Source organism: Mya arenaria, chromosome 12 (assembly GCF_026914265.1).
Source record: "Mya arenaria isolate MELC-2E11 chromosome 12, ASM2691426v1".
NCBI classification, from domain to species: domain Eukaryota; kingdom Metazoa; phylum Mollusca; class Bivalvia; order Myida; family Myidae; genus Mya; species Mya arenaria.
The window spans coordinates 45,351,506-45,369,355 of NC_069133.1; the positions used below are offsets into that span (position 1 = coordinate 45,351,506).

General features: G+C 34.4%; 1 protein-coding gene across 2 annotated transcripts in view; it reads left to right on the forward strand.

Moving 5' to 3' along the window:
• The window catches only part of LOC128211323 (disintegrin and metalloproteinase domain-containing protein 12-like), a 41,424-nt gene extending 24,592 nt beyond the window's left edge, over positions 1–16,832 (forward strand). For both annotated transcript variants that reach the window (XM_052915985.1, XM_052915986.1), the window contains 8 exons: positions 4,285–4,456; positions 5,186–5,281; positions 6,041–6,172; positions 6,594–6,769; positions 8,337–8,541; positions 9,325–9,511; positions 10,178–10,310; positions 11,035–16,832. In XM_052915985.1, the coding sequence (XP_052771945.1) occupies positions 4,285–4,456; positions 5,186–5,281; positions 6,041–6,172; positions 6,594–6,769; positions 8,337–8,541; positions 9,325–9,511; positions 10,178–10,310; positions 11,035–12,511 (2,578 nt within the window). In that variant the 3' untranslated portion in view covers positions 12,512–16,832. The remainder of the gene's footprint in view (positions 1–4,284; positions 4,457–5,185; positions 5,282–6,040; positions 6,173–6,593; positions 6,770–8,336; positions 8,542–9,324; positions 9,512–10,177; positions 10,311–11,034) is intronic.
• The last annotated feature ends 1,018 nt before the right edge of the window (positions 16,833–17,850 follow it).

Consider the following 17,850-nt stretch of genomic DNA (forward strand, 5'->3'; position numbering starts at 1 on the left):
AGGACAGTTGCATGTACCTGATTGATACAGAAAACAACCTTCATTGGAATTTTGTAGAAATATAAAATGGTATGTAAAGGAAGAGCTAGACATTTAATTTATAGTGGAAAACCATTGGCTTGATATACCGTAAACCGACCAACATACTTCAGGGCCTCGCGAATATTGAGCCAAGTGGGAATGTTTACATAGAGTAAAAAAATTGGTCCTTTACATCAAGTTAGAGCAAACGAGGAAATCGAGCCAAGCTATATCGAGCCAACAGGTTTCGACTGTATTGACATTGGCTGCCCTTGTTAGTTGACTTGTTGCTATGTCGGATTAAGAGTCCCTAGGGCTGTATTCAGGATAATTCCTATATTTAGTCATGCCTGAGTGATTCCATTCATTTGATTGGCCCATCAATATTACAGACCAATCAAAATGCTTAGATTCTATTCTTAAGTTTGATCTAAGTTATTTATTGAATACAGCCCCAGGATTATCACCTACTTTGTTTTAACAGAAGTATAATTATGTTGTATCCAAGTCCATGTGTATTTATTTATCCAGGGTAATTATGTGACAAGTGAACCACTCCATTGGTTCAACAGTTAAAAATATTTATTCAGGGTGGTTATAGGCTTCATGCCATTTTTTTTTTTAGTTGGCCAGAAGAGCTTATGCCATGGCCTGGTGTCTGTGCGTCCATCTTTAAACAATAGCTTGTTAACACAATACAGTTTTTAGTTTTGATTGTAAATCAATCAAACTTTTACGGTAGTTAGATATCCAAGAGAGCTCAGTTCCTTTCCTTAACCAGTCTGATCCGCTCATACATGACTGGATTATGGCCATTGAAATGCTGCAGTCGAACAAAAGTATACTCTAAGGGAGACAACTTGTACAGAGAGTTGTGTATTATTATAGTGTTACTCTCCCTTTGCCCTTTGGGGAACATGTTTTACTGTTTGCTCCCCTTCAAATGTGGGTTCAGCATATTGCCTATTTCTAGTTTGTTCATGCTTTGGATATAAAAATACCAAAAAAGTCATGATAGCAAAGCAAAGGCCCTTGTTGGTCACTTGTGTTGTTTAAATGGTAAAAAGGAACAATAATTTGGTTGCGGCATGGCAGGGTTTGCATGTCAGATGATATGAGTCACAAAACCATCCATCATACGCCCATTTCCCTATCCACATAAGAAAAAAAGAAAAGTGAAGATATAAGGCCAGTTGTTCAATCACTTTGTTTAACTTTATAACATCTTTATCATCATTGTTTTTTACTGCTCTAGAAGTTAAATGCACTTGTAATCTGCAGTGTTCCTTACAAGATTTGAGACAACTGTTTCATTGGTAGTGATTTTATTTAAATGTATATGCAGATCATTAAATAGTTCCTGTTTAAAAGCGAACTATGTCGTTAACTTTAACAAAGTTTTGAACGATCAGCTGCTCAGCATTTTGTCATAGCTTTCCTGTTATTGTAATTAGTGTTCAAATACTTAAAATGTTTACCATTATTAAATCCAATTTGTTAAAGATATTTTAAATGATGCTTTTTTTGTACTCGTGTTTAAACATTAACTGATTAAATATTTCTTAAGTTATTCCCTTTTTTCAACAGAGTAAAAAGATGTTGACATTCAATTTTACTTTAAACCAATAACTTTTACTAGATATGGGGCCATCTTATCTACGTATGCATCATATGATTGCTTTTGTAGTCTTTATTTATCATTAGTAAAAATACATAGTTCAAAGCATATGTCTTTATTGAATTCTGTTATTTTAGGCAAAGATTGTATGATTTTGCAAGTAAATAATTATTATTTATTTTTTTGACACTCACTCAATATTTAACTAAAATTCATGATCTTAGGATATTTGTCTTACGCTGCCTGGTTGATATGATGACCCTGTTACATGTTTAGTTTTTTAACAGATGCGAAGGGTTTACAGATGGTTATTTTGTTTTATTAAAATATTTCTTATTACAAATAGGTATACATTTTAGCAATGTAATATACCGGTACAAGTAGATTTGTATGTTTTCAGCGTAAAACTATGTATTAAAGTAAGTGAAAAAAATAAATCTAAATGTTTTATAATATATAATAACAAAAATTTAACATAATATTCCGACCCCAATATTCTCTAAACTTCTTAAGCTTAATAGGCTTTAATTGGTTTCTTAGGTTTTCTTTAATACATTTTAATAACCTGGTGGTGGCACAATTCTTTGAATATTTTGGAAACAAAATTTGGTGCCAATGTTGGTAAAATTGTGATAACCATTCAATACTTTGAAAAATCAAGGTGGGTAAAACATGAAGGTGGTGCTAGGTCAGACAGATTTTGATCTTGCCTGTATTTCGAAGACGAAAGGTCTTGCATGACTATTTCGAAGACAAAAAGTCTTGCCTGTATTTCGAAGACAAAAAGTCTTGCGTGTATTTCGAAGACAAAAAGTCTTGCCTGTATTTCGAAGACAAAAAGTCTTGCCTGTATTTCAAAGACAAAAAGTCTTGCCTGTATTTCAAAGACAAAAAGTCTTGCCTGTATTTCAAAGACAAAAAGTCTTGCCTGTATTTCAAAGACAAAAAGTCTTGCCTGTATTTCAAAGACAAAAAGTCTTGCCTGTATTTCAAAGACAAAAAGTCTTGCCTGTATTTCAAAGACAAAAGTCTTGCCTGTATTTCAAAGACAAAAGTCTTGCCTGTATTTCAAAGACAAAAAGTCTTGCCTGTATTTCAAAGACAAAAAGTCTTGCCTGTATTTCAAAGACAAAAAGTCTTGCCTGTATTTCAAAGACAAAAGTCTTGCCTGTATTTCAAAGACAAAAGTCTTGCCTGTATTTCGAAGACAAAAAGTCTTGCCTGTATTTCGAAGACAAAAAGTCTTGCCTGTATTTCAAAGACAAAAAGTCTTGCCTGTATTTCAAAGACAAAAATTATTGCCTGTTATTTCAATGACAAAAAGGTATTGTGATACAAAATGTTGGTGTCATCATAAGTGTGCAACAACTGTTAAAATTAGGCATTAAACTCAAAAATTATTCAAGATATTTAAATGAAACTTGGCTTATTACTCTGGCAGTGTTTTTTTGTTGTATTTAAATCATATTAAATGAAAGTTGTATTTCTCAAAAAAATGTTTATTATTTAGTACTTCCTGATTTTCTTGAGAAAATCATGGTGCTGTCACACCAAATACTTAAGGTCGTCATTTGCTCCTAAAATTGCATATCAATTTAAATTAAATAAAACTTTGAGCTTATCTTAGCAACTCTTAGTTACGTATTTTGGTCAACAGAACTCTTTTCTTCTTTATTATTCAACAGATTTTCTATTCTTGTGACTTGCCTGAATATGGTTTAACTTTTAATTCAGAAAAAGATAATGCTTGAAAATTAAGCTTCATGTTTTAAATTAGATGGTTCCTGCTTTAAATGTTTAGGAGAGCACTATGCATTAAAATTATTTGTCGTAATAGAAATAGCATAACACAAATCATATAGCTTTATTTTATTTCTGAGTTCTTTAAATTTTCGCATCAACAACAATGTTTTGCTTGTTGTTTTTTTTCAATTAAAGTACAGGTAACCATGGTAATGCTTCGTGTTTATAAAAGAGTTTCTGACATAATGATAATCAAGAGAATCAGTTGAATATTTTTCCAAAAACATTCATGCAACTTCATGGATATCATTTATTAAAGTGGATTGATAATTTGCTAAATTAATCTGTTCATATTAGATTGGATGTAACTGAATTTACTGTCCGGTTTAGTCTTAAAAAACATCTGTCATCGCCAGATACCTCCGATACACTACAAGGCTATGCTCTGTTGTGTATCTTGGGCAATTTGGCCAGGAAAATCTTGTGATCATAAATAATTTATGAGGCAGTTTCATTGGTTCCTCAAGTAACTAATGCAAATGTATGTACAGACACTCATACTTACGTTTTCCCCATTTTCCCATAGAATTGTAACATGCGATTTCATTGGAAGAAGAGTTTTCTTCCCTGCCTCATGCATATTCATATAAACAAGATTTTGTCAGTCATTTTTCCCACGGTATGTATGAAGTGTAATGGAAGAAAGTACTATGGTTGCCAATGATGGGAGTATATGAGTGTATTGATATTGTATTTAAATGGTACTGATAATAACAATACTGATCAATAATGTTACGTCTTATGTGGTTATATAATGCCAGAAGGTTACAAAGCACAACATTTTTAAGCCATTTGGTGTGACATGGCATCAACTCTTTGCTTATTTCTAACATCCAATCCAGGATCAACACACCCACCAAGTGGTCATCATGCTCGGTGCTTGCAAAACAGGAGGCGTTCGAGATGGGAATGGACTACTGTCTCCACAATATTCCTGAGACGCTATACGAGGGGCCAGTTTGTGGAAATGGCTTCCTGGAGACCGGGGAAGAATGTGATTGCGGTGCAAGGAGTGTAAGTAACTAACTGAGAGAAAATCACTAAGAAAGACTTCAATTACGCATAATTTGGGGGAAATTTCCTCAAATCAAAATGAATTACTCTGGGGTCTAATATGAGAGTTTGTTTAAACTTATAATATTTTACAACAAGTTTTTACTGCATAATATAAATCACTATCCTTGGCATGATGTTACACGAGAGTGTGGTGTTCTGTTGTTTGGGAAATCAGAGTACTGGGAGAAAACCCACTTGTTCGGCTTGGTGACCACTTGCCAGACTCACATGCGCTCAGGCCGGGAATCAAACCCAGGTGGTCTAGGTGTGAAGCAAGTGCACTAACCACTGCGCTACCAATGAACCATATGAGAGTTCTGTTTGTGGGAATGGGGAAGAATGAAATAGGGGTAGATTAATGCGACTGTGGTGTAAGTTCTTGGTGTTTTTATTCAAAAACTTTTGTCAGTGGCCATAACTTAAAAAGAAGATACAAATGGTATTCACATAAACCTTGCTACACATGATAACTATGACATTGTGAACATGTGTCGCAATTTCAATAAATGTGGTAAATGTTTTGGTGGAGTTATTCCCCTTGATCATTGATGAGCATTGGCATATATTTTCTTTGCTTTTATTTTTAACAATTTTCCATTTTGATATTGATTGATTTCACAGTAAACTAAGATTTAAGTTACTTCACCAGTGCATACTTTGTCTTTAATCAATGCCGTTTGTTTTCAGGATTGCAGTAACAAATGCTGTAATGGGACGACGTGTAAATTGACATCTGGGTCACAGTGTGCCTCTGGCAAGTGTTGCGACCTTGAAACTTGTAAGGTATGGGGCATTCAAAACAAAAAAAGAAGTAGAATTCTACTGCTTATTTTTAACCAGGTTTTCGCATAGTGAAACCTGGTTATTAGAATGGCGTACAGCATTGTTCGGACAGGCGATCGGGAGAGCATTATCAAACTTACCTATGGTATCTAATAATTTTAGTTGGGTTTGCCAAATAGTGACCAAACTTGGTATATAGGAAGAGTTTATGGAGACCTTTCATAGGATTGCGTTTGGTGCCCCTAGGGTTAAGTTCAAGGTCACTGTTACTAAAATAAGGGAAATAGTTGGAACTGAATAACTTAAGTTATGGTTGACATATTATAACTTATTTTTTGAGACCTCTATGAAGTCCAGTTTATTTTCCGGAATCAGGGGTATCCCATTCAGGTGACATTTACCAATAACATGTCAACATTTTAAACATAAGAAAATGATAATTGCTTGTTAAAACAATAATTGTTGTACAAAATAATAATATTCCTAAAGTAATTAAAAAAAATACATGAAAAGTCTGTTCCATCACATTTACTACACAGTGTTACAGTATTTAAGTTAAATAATATTATTAAAAACTAATATAACCATATCAAAAAATATTGTTATCCATCTTTAAGCACCTTTTCGCTTTGGAGATAATATATGCGGAAGAAAATACTATGATCCATTTTAATAATGTTTCACAAAAAGGTTGATCATAGAGTCTGCCGTGCTGAAGTTAATTTAAATATCCATTGAAACAAATGTTTCTCTATTTAGCCCAAGGAACCTGCCACATTATGTCGAGATGCACATGGAGAGTGTGACCTACCGGAGTTCTGTGGGGGGAGCAGTCCACACTGTCCTGCTGACGTCTTTCTGCAGGATGGGACAGATTGTGGAGGAGGGCAGGTAGGTTCGGTTTTGTTATTCAAGTTTAGTTATACCCCCGCTATATAGGAATCACACACCTCCTCATGTACTTCGGTTCCAGTCAACATCTTTGTAAATTTTTTCTTTAAATTATTTGGCAGAAATGACCACTATTCCATTCGAATGTGTCGCACGCATGACCCGAGTACCTACTTTCAAGGTCAAGGTCACAGCAACCATCTGAACATTGTATGTTTTGCTATATAAGCCTTCCTGAAAATAGTTGTGTTCGGTCCATATCTTTCGTGGTTGGATTTTAAAATTGTTTGGCAGCAATGACCACCATAGCATGAGGATGTGTTGTACATAAGACATGTGTTGTACTCTCAAATTAAAGGTCACAGTAACCTTCTGATTTCAATATGCTTTGCTTTACAAGCCTATTTTTGTTCTGTTTCAGTCTTACTGTTACAAAGGGAACTGCCGTACGCACACTGGTCAGTGTAAGCTGTTATGGGGGTCGACAGGGCGAGTGTCAGATCCTGTCTGCTTCAAGCACCTCAACACAAATGGCAGCAAGCATGGAAACTGTGGATATAACTGGACAACTTCTAGATATACACCTTGTCTTAGAGAGTGAGTTGATCAATTTTTAGCTCTCCTGTAATTCTAGGTAAAAATGTTGAGATGTCATAGCCCGGGTATCGTTATTGAAGTGCAAAAACTTGGCCATAAGGCCAATATAAATTAATTGCTAGATTTTCATCCAAATTTTTTTGAATGGGGGCGAGGGTGACCTTTTAATTTTTATTCATCTTAGATGTTTCACCATTGAATATGAGTTCATGCTCAGGAACCATATACATGAATTTCTAGATGAACCACTAACATGATCGTAACAATACTCGTTTTTACATGTGAATGTTATACATCGACACTGTAGGTATGAATAAACGCTGTTAACGGACAGTCCTGGACCAATAGGCAAATACAGACCCTAGTTCAACATTTTCATTTGCATCCATAAAATTTAATGGTCGGCAGATAAAAGAGGGGGCAGGAGGGGATGAAAATCTAGCAATTAATATATAGTCACCTTAGTCATGATATTCAAATGAAACTCTTAACACATGATGCATAGGAAGGTCAATAAGTATGGCTTTATAATTTGTTCAGCTATGCCCCTTTTTACGAAAAATCAACAGAAGACTGTTGGCATTTTTCCCACTTGTTTGTTACTTTACATTCACATGCAAGGTCAACTCATAAGTTGCTCTGATATTTCAATTGGACGGTTAGCTCACTGCACTTAAATGCTTCTTATACTTAAGTCTTGTAAAGTAGTGAAATTTGTTCACTCGCACTTGGTTGGAGTGTAATAAAGTAGTGAAATTTGTTAACTCAAACTTGGTCAGATTGTAATAAAAGAGTGAATTTTGTTAACTCAAACTTGGTCGCAGTGTTATAAAGTAGTGAAATTTGTTAACTCAGACTTGGTCAGATTGTATTAAAGTAGTGAAGTTTGTTAACTCAAACTTGGTCAGATTGTAATAAAGTAGTGAATTTTGTTGACTCAAACTTGGTTAGATTGTAATAAAGTAGTGAAAATTGTTAACTGAAACTTGGTCAGAGTGTAATAAAGTAGCGAAATTTGTTAACTCAAACTTTGTCGCAGTGTAACAATGAAGTGAAATTTGTTAACTCAAACTTGGTCGAAGTGTTCAAATGAAGTGAAATTTGTTAACTCAAACTTGAAGTGTAACAATGAAGTGAAATTTGTTAACTCAAACTTGGTCGAAGTGTAACAATGAAGTGAAATTTGTTAACTCAAACTTGGTCGAAGTGTAACAATGAAGTGAAATTTGTTAACTTAAACTTGGTCGAAGTGTAATAAAGAAGAGAAATTTGTTAACTCAAACTTGGTCGGAGTGTATTAAAGTAGTGAAATTTGTTAACTCAAACTTGGTGGGAGTGTTATAAAAAGTAGTGAATTTTGTTAACTCAAACTTGGTCACGGTGTTTATGTTTTCAGTGATGAAGTTAAATTTACAATATAAAGAAGAAGAATTTACTCTACATACTACGAATATGGCATGAGAGCCCATATTTATTGTTTTAGATACATATATTGTACACATATGCATGTTTCCAGTAGTATTTCCGGACAACATCATTATTCTATTTCAATGTTAACCCATTTCAGTAATGTGATGTGTGGACTGCTACACTGTGTTCACCAGAATGAGAAGTTGATGTTCTGGAAGGACAGTCTAACACATGCCACCCCTGCGACTTTCCTCACGATCGGCACGACAACACATGTGTGTCGGGCAGCCATGTTAGATGTGGGGCTGGACATGCCTGATCCTGGCATGGTGCCAGATGGGGCCAAATGTGATGAGAGGAAGGTATGTAGCAATATTTATGCCCTCACAAAAATGGGGGTGGTGGGAAGGGTGGGGGCATATAGATTTGCCCTTGTCCATCCGTGCATGAATCTGGCAGTGATTCCATCTGTGATTATTATACGAACTTGTGTCGCTCAGAACTCCAAAACTAGAATCATGAAACCGAGAATGTTAATGGGGTGATGAAGTTGTGCACCTGGAATTTCTTCTCTTGCTTCCAGAGTTATGACCCTTGAATTAGCAAAAAATGGCATTTCTGGACTTGTGTCGCTCATAACTCCAAAACTATATTACCTAGAGTCATGAAACCCAGAATGTTAATGATGAAGTTGTGCACCTGGAGTTTCTGTTCCTGCTGCACTTAGTAGAACAGAATTATGACCCTTGAATTAGCAAAAAATGGCCTTTCTGGATATTGTGTTGCTCAAAACTCAAATACTATTTGAACCAGAGACACGAAAGCTTCGGGGAATGTTGTTAGGGTGATGAAGTTTTGCCGTGGGGGGGTTGTTTCCAATTGCACCTAATAAAACCAGAGCCCTTGATTTTACAAAAATTGGCAATTCAAGACTTGCGTTGATTGAAATGCCCAAACTGTTCAACATAAAGTCATGAAACTTATGTATAACTCTTGATGATAAATTTCACATGTTGTCCTTCCTGAGGTGAATCTGCAAAAGCTTGTAGCTGCAATTTGTAGATAGCTTATTAAGTCCTTGTCTATGAATGTGAAAGAGAAAAAAAAATATACACCTCTACCACTTAGCATTTGATTCATTGCAGATGTGCGTAGACCATAAGTGCCAGGCAATCAGCCAGCTCAATATTTCTGCCTGTCCGGAGGGCTGCAATGACCGGGGCGTGTGTAACAGTAAGGGTCACTGTCACTGTGAGGAGGGTTGGGCCCCGCCCCTATGTGATGAAGCAGGGAATGGTGGGAGTGTGGACAGTGGACCCATAAAAATATCAGGTAAGGTTCATGTAAATAACGATCTCTTGTATTTGTGAACAATCTCAGAACATAAATTAAACGATTGATAAGGCATAGTAAATGTGTGAGTTCGTGATATTAGTCTGTTTTTGTAAAATTGAGCTTGTCCAATAGTCCAATTCTTATGGAATGAATTTTTTAAGTATGAAGAGGCATGGGGCCTTATAGCCACTTTTAAGTCAGATTTTTCAATGAGAAATTACGGCCATGCTCATTGCTATTTGTGTAAATCTTCGTACAATATTTTTCTGATTCGAATGGCTTGTGTATTGCCATTTGTGTAAATCTTCATACAATTTTTTCCAGGCTGGAACGGCCTGCTCATCGCCATTTGTGTATAACTTTGTACAATTTTTTTCAGACTTAAATGGCTTGTATATTGCCATTTGTGTAAATCTTAATACAGTTTTTTTTCCAGACTCGAATGGCTTGTATATTGCCATTTGTGTAAATCTTAATACAGTTTTTTTTACCAGACTCGAATGGCTTGTATATTGCCATTTGTGTAAATCTTAATACAGTTTTTTTTCCAGGCTCGAATGGCTTGTATATTGCCATTTGTGTAAATCTTAAAACAGTTTTTTTTCCAGACTCGAATGGCTTGTATATTGCCATTTGCGTAATTCTTCATCCAATTTTTTCCAGGCTCAAATGGCTTGCTCATCGCCATGTTGGTCCTGTTCCTGGTCATTGTTCCTCTCATATTGTTCTTTATTGGCTACTACTTCCGAGATCGACTCATTGGATGGTGGAGGAAATTCAACAGCAAACACGCTAAGTATGGAACATGCATGAAAATATGACCCTTTCTTGATGGACATAAATATGGGTTTAAAATACTATTTGAAACAATAAGGGTACCACCATACATGACTTAAATTTAATAATACTCTTGTAATCGCTCCATGGCTCGATATTGCATGGCTTGATTTTCTCATTAGCTGTTAAGGGCTGATTTTGTTTTACTCTTTGTAAGCGTTCCCACTTGGCTTGATATTCACAAGAAGTATTTTGGCTAGTCCCTGGGCTGTTGAGCAAACGGGTTTTCTACTGTACATGTTTTACACATATTTATTAGAATGAGGATTAAATTGAAGTAGAACCATGTTTGAAAGTTTGTTGTTGCTATTTTATCAATACATTTACTCCCATATTATAACGTAAAAAGTAGTCAGAGCTTTACCATTCCTTAACTTTTGTGCAGATTAATGATAATGCTATTCACTTATATGCATGCCAGTTATTGAACGTTGTTCAGGACAACACGGTACAAACAGTAATTTCACCCACTTACCTTCGTGGTTGAAATTATACACTTACATGGCTGCAGTAACTAAAACATATTGTTATTATATTTGAGTTAACCTAAGAATTAAAATAACATTAATAATAATAAAACATGTAACAGACTTATGATTTTGATGTGTATTGATAATTTTGCAAAACAAACAAAATATTGATATTTTTTTATATATATATTATTATCAATCAATGTTTTCCAGAGACCATAGCCGCCCATTGCGCCCCGCCCACCCGCCACCAAAGAGAGACCCACCTTCCTTACACCGACCTCCTGCGCCCAGTGCCCCTAGAGCAGAACCCCCACCCCCTTCGTACAAGGACGCTGTTAAGTTCAATGCCAGACCAAAGCCCAAAGGCACAGCAGGCGTGCAGATTTCTAACCCCGTGTTGACAGGAAGTACCCATGAGGAATCCAAGTCACATGTACAGCCTAGTCCAGTAGCCGATCATAGGCCTATACCAAGACCGCCCCCACCTAAACTGCCTACAAAGGCAGGGAAACAGGATAAGGCGAAGAGTTCTAATGACCAAAGTGTCTCAAAAAATACGGAAATTGATAGTAAGCCTAAGTTTGGGCAAATGTTTAAAATTCCTAGTTTTTCAAAGTCTGAAAAACAAGAAAGTCCAAAGCCAGTGCAGAAAATAGTTTCAAATCAAGAAGAACCTAGTACTGTGAAGAAACGAGAATTAACGAGAAATATTTCGAACCCGGTTCTAATTAGTACAACAGACAGAAGATCTAAGCATTTAGTGAAACTAGACAGTTTAAACGTTAACCAGCCACCCCCTGCTGAAGATTCAAGTAGTTCGTTAGCTCCTGCTCTGCCACCGCATGTAAGCTTACAGCGTAGCGAGTCCGACATAGCTCGAAGAAATCGACCCCTCCCCCCTCGGCCGATGTCAATGCCAGATAGTGAATGCGGAGATGAGCCAGAAATATCTTTTGCAACACAGGAAAGAAAATCAGTGAATATGTCATCAAATTCTCCTAGAATGCCTCAACGTCCCCCACCCCCTCCTGTTAAACCGAATTCAAACATTGACAGCACTCGTAGGACTATTGAAGAGACTCTAGCTCAGCTAGATGATATAAACATGAGTATACCAGATAGCCCAGATCCAAATGCCGCAAGAAAAGCTGCTCATCCGAAAGCTAAAGATATAAAACCGAAAACATCTGCTAGACCAGATGCTAAAAAGTCTTTATCAGACTCTCCGAAACCGAAACCACCAGTGAAATCAACAGTAGGTAAAGCTAAATCAGATCCTAAAAAGGATGCTAAAGCTGCAAAACCATTGTTAAGTGACAATACTAAACCTGCAAGTAAGTGGGATAAAGATATTAATGTTAAAAGACCTATATTTAACCCAAAAGGTAGGCCGGGACTTCACGACTCGACAAAGCCGAGTCAAGTGAAAAAAAGTGCCATGGCAAATAGTCAAACAAAAGCGTCTGAAATACCACACAGAAAACCCTCAACAGACTCGCTAGACGATGATCCTGCTGGAGGGACAGCTAGTGTAGCTGGCATTTCTAAAATGTTTGAAGGACAGAAGAAACCCCTTTTGGCAGACAAAGGAGCTAAAAAGTCGCTCTCGACTGGTGCAAATAAAATCCCTATGACACCTCCGAAACCAAAACACGGGGTTAAACAAGTGAGGAGTGTGGATGTGTAATTTGAATTTTCAGAACATACATTTGATTTCTTAAGTCTATACTGTAGATTTGTTGAATTTTTCCATGGTTTTTATTTTGACTGATATTGATAATTTCAATGTCGTGTGTTAAAAAAAAGCTAAGTGATGGGCTGATTGTTCAGAATTTGGTTAAAATTTCTGACGTGAACAGCATCTGGTGAAATATTTTATGTGCAGTGTTGATAATATTTAGAAAAAAAACCATCTCGTTATACAACAGGGATTTCATATAAACATAAATTCTGGAACACTTAACCCCCTGAAAATAATAGGAACCCAAAAAATGAAATAAAAAAGAATCTTTGCTAATTTAAATCTGTCCACCTGGGATGATAAAATTGTCAAATATAGTAGATTGTGAAGATTTTTGTTAAGCCGAATATTTGCATTAACAGTAGCAGGAAGCACCTTGAAACAGATATAAATAACAGGGTTCTACGTCCTTATACATGCTTTGGACCACGGCCCTTATTAACAAAGGTCTGAGCTTGAGAATAAGACTCAGAAAAGCAGTCTTGATTTTGTTGTATAAATGATATATTACTTGAGCAAATATAGTGAAATTTGCTGTAAATGTCACAAATCATTTGTTTTACAATCTGGCATTATATGATACATCTTTAGTCAAAATTAGTTACATTACAGATATTTTGAAACATTTACGATTCATTTTTCAGAGCCTGAAACTCGGACTCAAGACATTTGTGAATATACAGACCCTGAATTTCTCACATAGATTCAGGGTTATTTAGGATTAGGATCATTCTGTAAGCATCCCTTATCTACAGTATTCAATGATTTACGCTGTATTCTATACATTCACACTTTATGATACTGGGCTCAACATGTCACAAACATAGAAAAATGATAGGTCTCACTAGAATAGACTTATGTTCGATAAACATACTCATTGATTTTGCATTTATTCACTTGTTCAATATACACATGTAAATTAATTATGGATGCTTTTGTTATCACATTTTATTCACCTTAAAGTGATTGAATATGATTTACCATGTGTAATTATTGATTTGATAGGAAAACATTCATTTGATATTTAAAAAATGCTTCGGTGTAAATATCTTCGTAAAAGGTATGTTTTCCAGGTATATTTTATGGGATGACATTAATTTATTTGTGTGATCTTACTTCTTTTATAAACCACAGGCCCCAATTTCTCAAAACTTCTCAAGTCCTTAATTACAGAATTAAGCTAATCTCATTATTTTCTTTGTCTTTAATTTGCATAATATCAACTTCAGTATAAAGAGTTATTAGACTAAAATAGGAATTACTGATATGGTTAATACAATAAACCATATTTTATTTATCAAAATCACATTTAAGTGTGTATTTTGTCTATAAATTGAAATAAGCTACTTAAGCCTATTAAGCTTAAGAAGTTTCGAGAAATTGAGGCCAGGCGTTCTAACGTTTCAGGTTAATCCTGAAATCAGGCCCCAATTTCTCGAAACTTTTTAAGCTTAATAGGCTTAAGTAGCTTATTTCAATAAGTCAAAATACATACTTAAATTGAATTGTGACAAATAAAAAATGGTTTATTGTGATTATCATAAAGATAGTTCCTATCTAGAGTATAAAAACTCTTGAAGAAATAATTATTAAGCAAATTATTGAAAAACAAAAATAGTGAGCTTAGCTTAATCCTGTCATAAGAGAATTAAATTTTTTCGAGAAATCAGGGCCAGGATTGAGAGGTCTTTAATTCAGGCTTATGTACAGATGTTAAAGTGTTTTTTTCTTGGACAAATGCATCCAAAACACTTGGAAGTACCATTTCAATGTAAAGTCTGTTTTACATTCACTGTGATATTATTTACCTTGTTAGATCTTGCCTCATCGCTTTGTGTTATAGTGTTCTTGTGCTTGTAAATTATTGTGTAAATATACCAGATTAGGCGTAAAAAAGAATATGTTTCCGGTTTCCCGACCTACCCTATTTTTTTGCCCAGCCAGGTTTATATTGCCATAAGATTTTGTTTTTCATTTGTTTGATTTTTTATCTATTCATTCTGAGTGTATTGTTGTTTTAAAGCATTAAACCTATCGTTTTTGGTAAATGAAAAATATTCTAAAAATTGGCTGATAAAAAAATATTTAAAAAAGAACAAGTTTACAACCTACCTACCCTGTTATTTGGGGCATGTAACCGGAAACAATCATTTTTTTTAGGCCTTATCAAATAACCTGTTCATACATTATGTTAATCACTTAAATACCCCATCTTGTTAATGAAAAATCGTACGATCACTTTTCGCATCAATATTGTGAAGTGATAATATTATCTATTTTAAAAAAAAGTGTTTAATTCATCAGTTCAGACTGAATTTATTTCATTTTGCAATTAAAATGTTGAATTTAACTTTAAACACAGACAGGACATTTAACAGAAAAACATGTTAAGATTTTGTTATATCCTCATTGTTAAGATGGCTCCTATGTCTATTATATACTCATAACTGCCATAATGATATATTCTCATAATGCCATGATACCGATAGTTTATAACCTTTTTGTCCAATTATTATGAGATTTATGTGAAGTTCTAATATAAAAAGTGCACAATACTCTAGAGAAGAGGTAGTAGGTATAATACAAAATGTCAGATTTATTTAATGTTTTAAGGAAAAGCACCATGTACTTCTCTGTCAGGCCAAATTAATGTGGCTTTAACGAAATAAAATGTTTTAGTTTCAGGTTTCCTCACCTACACCATTTTTTTGCCCAGACACTAAACTTTTTAAAAATAAAGTGTTTTTGATGTTTAACAATACCAATGTTGCAAATACTGATAGTATAGGTTTTCTTAAGCATACAATTCATAGTTTTTGGTAACAGAAAAATCTCGAGAAACAATTTGCTTAACTAAGAAATAACAACAATTTTGTGACCTACCTACGCTATGATTTGGGGGAAATGAAACAAACATTTGCTGCTTTTTTATGCCTTAATAATTTGTTTGGCGTTCCCTACTTACTCACAAAAATCAAATACCAGAGACAGATTGGTTTTTAGCCGTTTCTGTGGTCCTCATTTCTTTGTGGGTTGGTAAATGCTGAACAATCTATTTATTCATCATAGCCTCAGTCTGCTTACAAAAACGTGAATGATTAATTAAACAAATGGAAAAAAATTGTATGATGAACATTAGAATTTTTTTTATTTGAATTATGGTCTTGTTTGTTATAGATTATTGTCCGTTTAGTTTTATGGTATTTTATATGGTGCTATGTATTATATGCATTTAATACATGTGGAAGAAGTGAAACTTCAGTAAGCTAGCCGCAAGGATTTGGTAAAATTTTATGTTGGGTTTAAATCTGTTGGGTAAATTTACCATTGTGTATATTTTATCTAGAATGTTGATGAAAGTGCATATAAATTGAAAAAACAACTCCAGTTATTTTAAGTTCAAATTAATTATTAATTTTGGCTAAGAATGTTTTTGATGTACGTTCATATAGCTATTTATATGTAGTTTTATATCTACTGTATCCAGTAGACTTTTTATTGGTCATTATATTCATGTGTTCATTTTAAATGTTAGTTTGGGGATTATGTGCAATAATGACGACTTGTATTTTGATAAACTACAAAATTTAATTTTTGGACTCATTTCCAGGAAATATATGTAAGTGTAAAATATAAGTGCAAATTATGTGCTTGAATTTGTTTAAAAAAAATACATTTGTTATATTATCATGAATATTTTTTAAATAAATCGCATAACTCATTTAAAGGAGAAAATTAACTACACAATTTATATCAAAACAAAAATATTGAGCTTAACTCGATCCTGACGTGTAGTTTACAAAATTGGGCAGGAAGATTTGCATTATTTTGTATTTTATTTTCCTTCCATGATGTTCAAAATAATACTCAAGTTGCAGTTTAATTACAGGCATTGAAATGATTCTACAAGTGTTCATTACTCTAAACTACAAGCATTAATCTGCAAAATTAAAGTCAGGAACTTTCAAATAAATTTTGTTAAAAGTTCATTAAACTTAATGGCAGGTATTTGAATGATTCTACAACTGTTCATTTCTAGAAACAACAGTCAGTAATCTGCAAAATTAAAGTCAGGAACTTTCAAATAAATTTTGTTCTTAGTTCATTGAAGATATAATTCATTCGTTGTCATTACAGCATATGTTTTTGTATTACTAGAATTCTTGTTATATAATTCTTTGCCTTTTATTCATTTTATCTGTACATGTATTTATTTTTGTATGCCTATTATGGAACCATTACCCAAATAAATCAATACTGCAATGTTGTTTCTTTGTTGTCTTTCATATGCATTTAACATTCCGATGTATATGGACGACGGTTTACAATGTCAGAAATCTTTACATTTAACTAAACTGCAAGACTTAGTAGATCGCGTAGTAATTTCATTTAAGCAGTGTAACTTAATGACTTGACTCTTGAGAATCTTAATTATTTATGCAATAATGCACTTCACTGGCAATCAATTTAAATTTGTTATTACCAAACACACGTTAAAACACTAGAACTGATTACTGTTATTTAAAATTTTACAAACTACTTCTACTTCGAGGATGTTTGTGATGGAAAATGGCCTCTTTTGTTTTTTCGATTAGGTCAAAGCTCAAGTTCACAGCAAATTTGTAGCTACTGTGCACGCAATAACAAACAAAATAGCCATGAAGTGGATGCCAACACTTGTCTGTTGTCACTTACCATAGCTCAACCATAATCAGAGCCAGAGTTCTTGGTCTTGCTTAACATGTGCGTATTGGTGCTGGCAACATGTGTACTGTTTCATTGAACTGTTTTTGAGTAATGACCAAGGATCAAGTCTTTGCTTGATGATGACACCAACAATAACACAAAGGCTATGATAATACCTTGACTTCTTCAAAATTGTCAAAAATGTAGAGACATAAGGAAGATTGGAAAATATTGGTACTGTTGTGACACAAACGTTAAACAATAAGGCTTATACAGAAGGTTGCTGTGACCTTGACTTCGAATGCAGGGACACAGTCTTAAGGGCAATAGGTCCTCATACTTTAGTGGTCATTTTAGTTAAATAATTTTTAAATCTGACCATGAACGAGGAAGATGATGAACAAGTTGCACTGAAGGTAAACGTGCCACAGAATTGTCAACAATGTAGAGACATGAGGAAGATTTAAAAATATTGGTTTTGTTATGTGACACAAACTATAATCAGTAAGGCTTATATAGCAAAACATACTAAGTTCAAAAGGTCACTGTGACCTTGACCTAAAAGGAAGAGCACTGGTCTTATGTGCATCAAGTCCTTA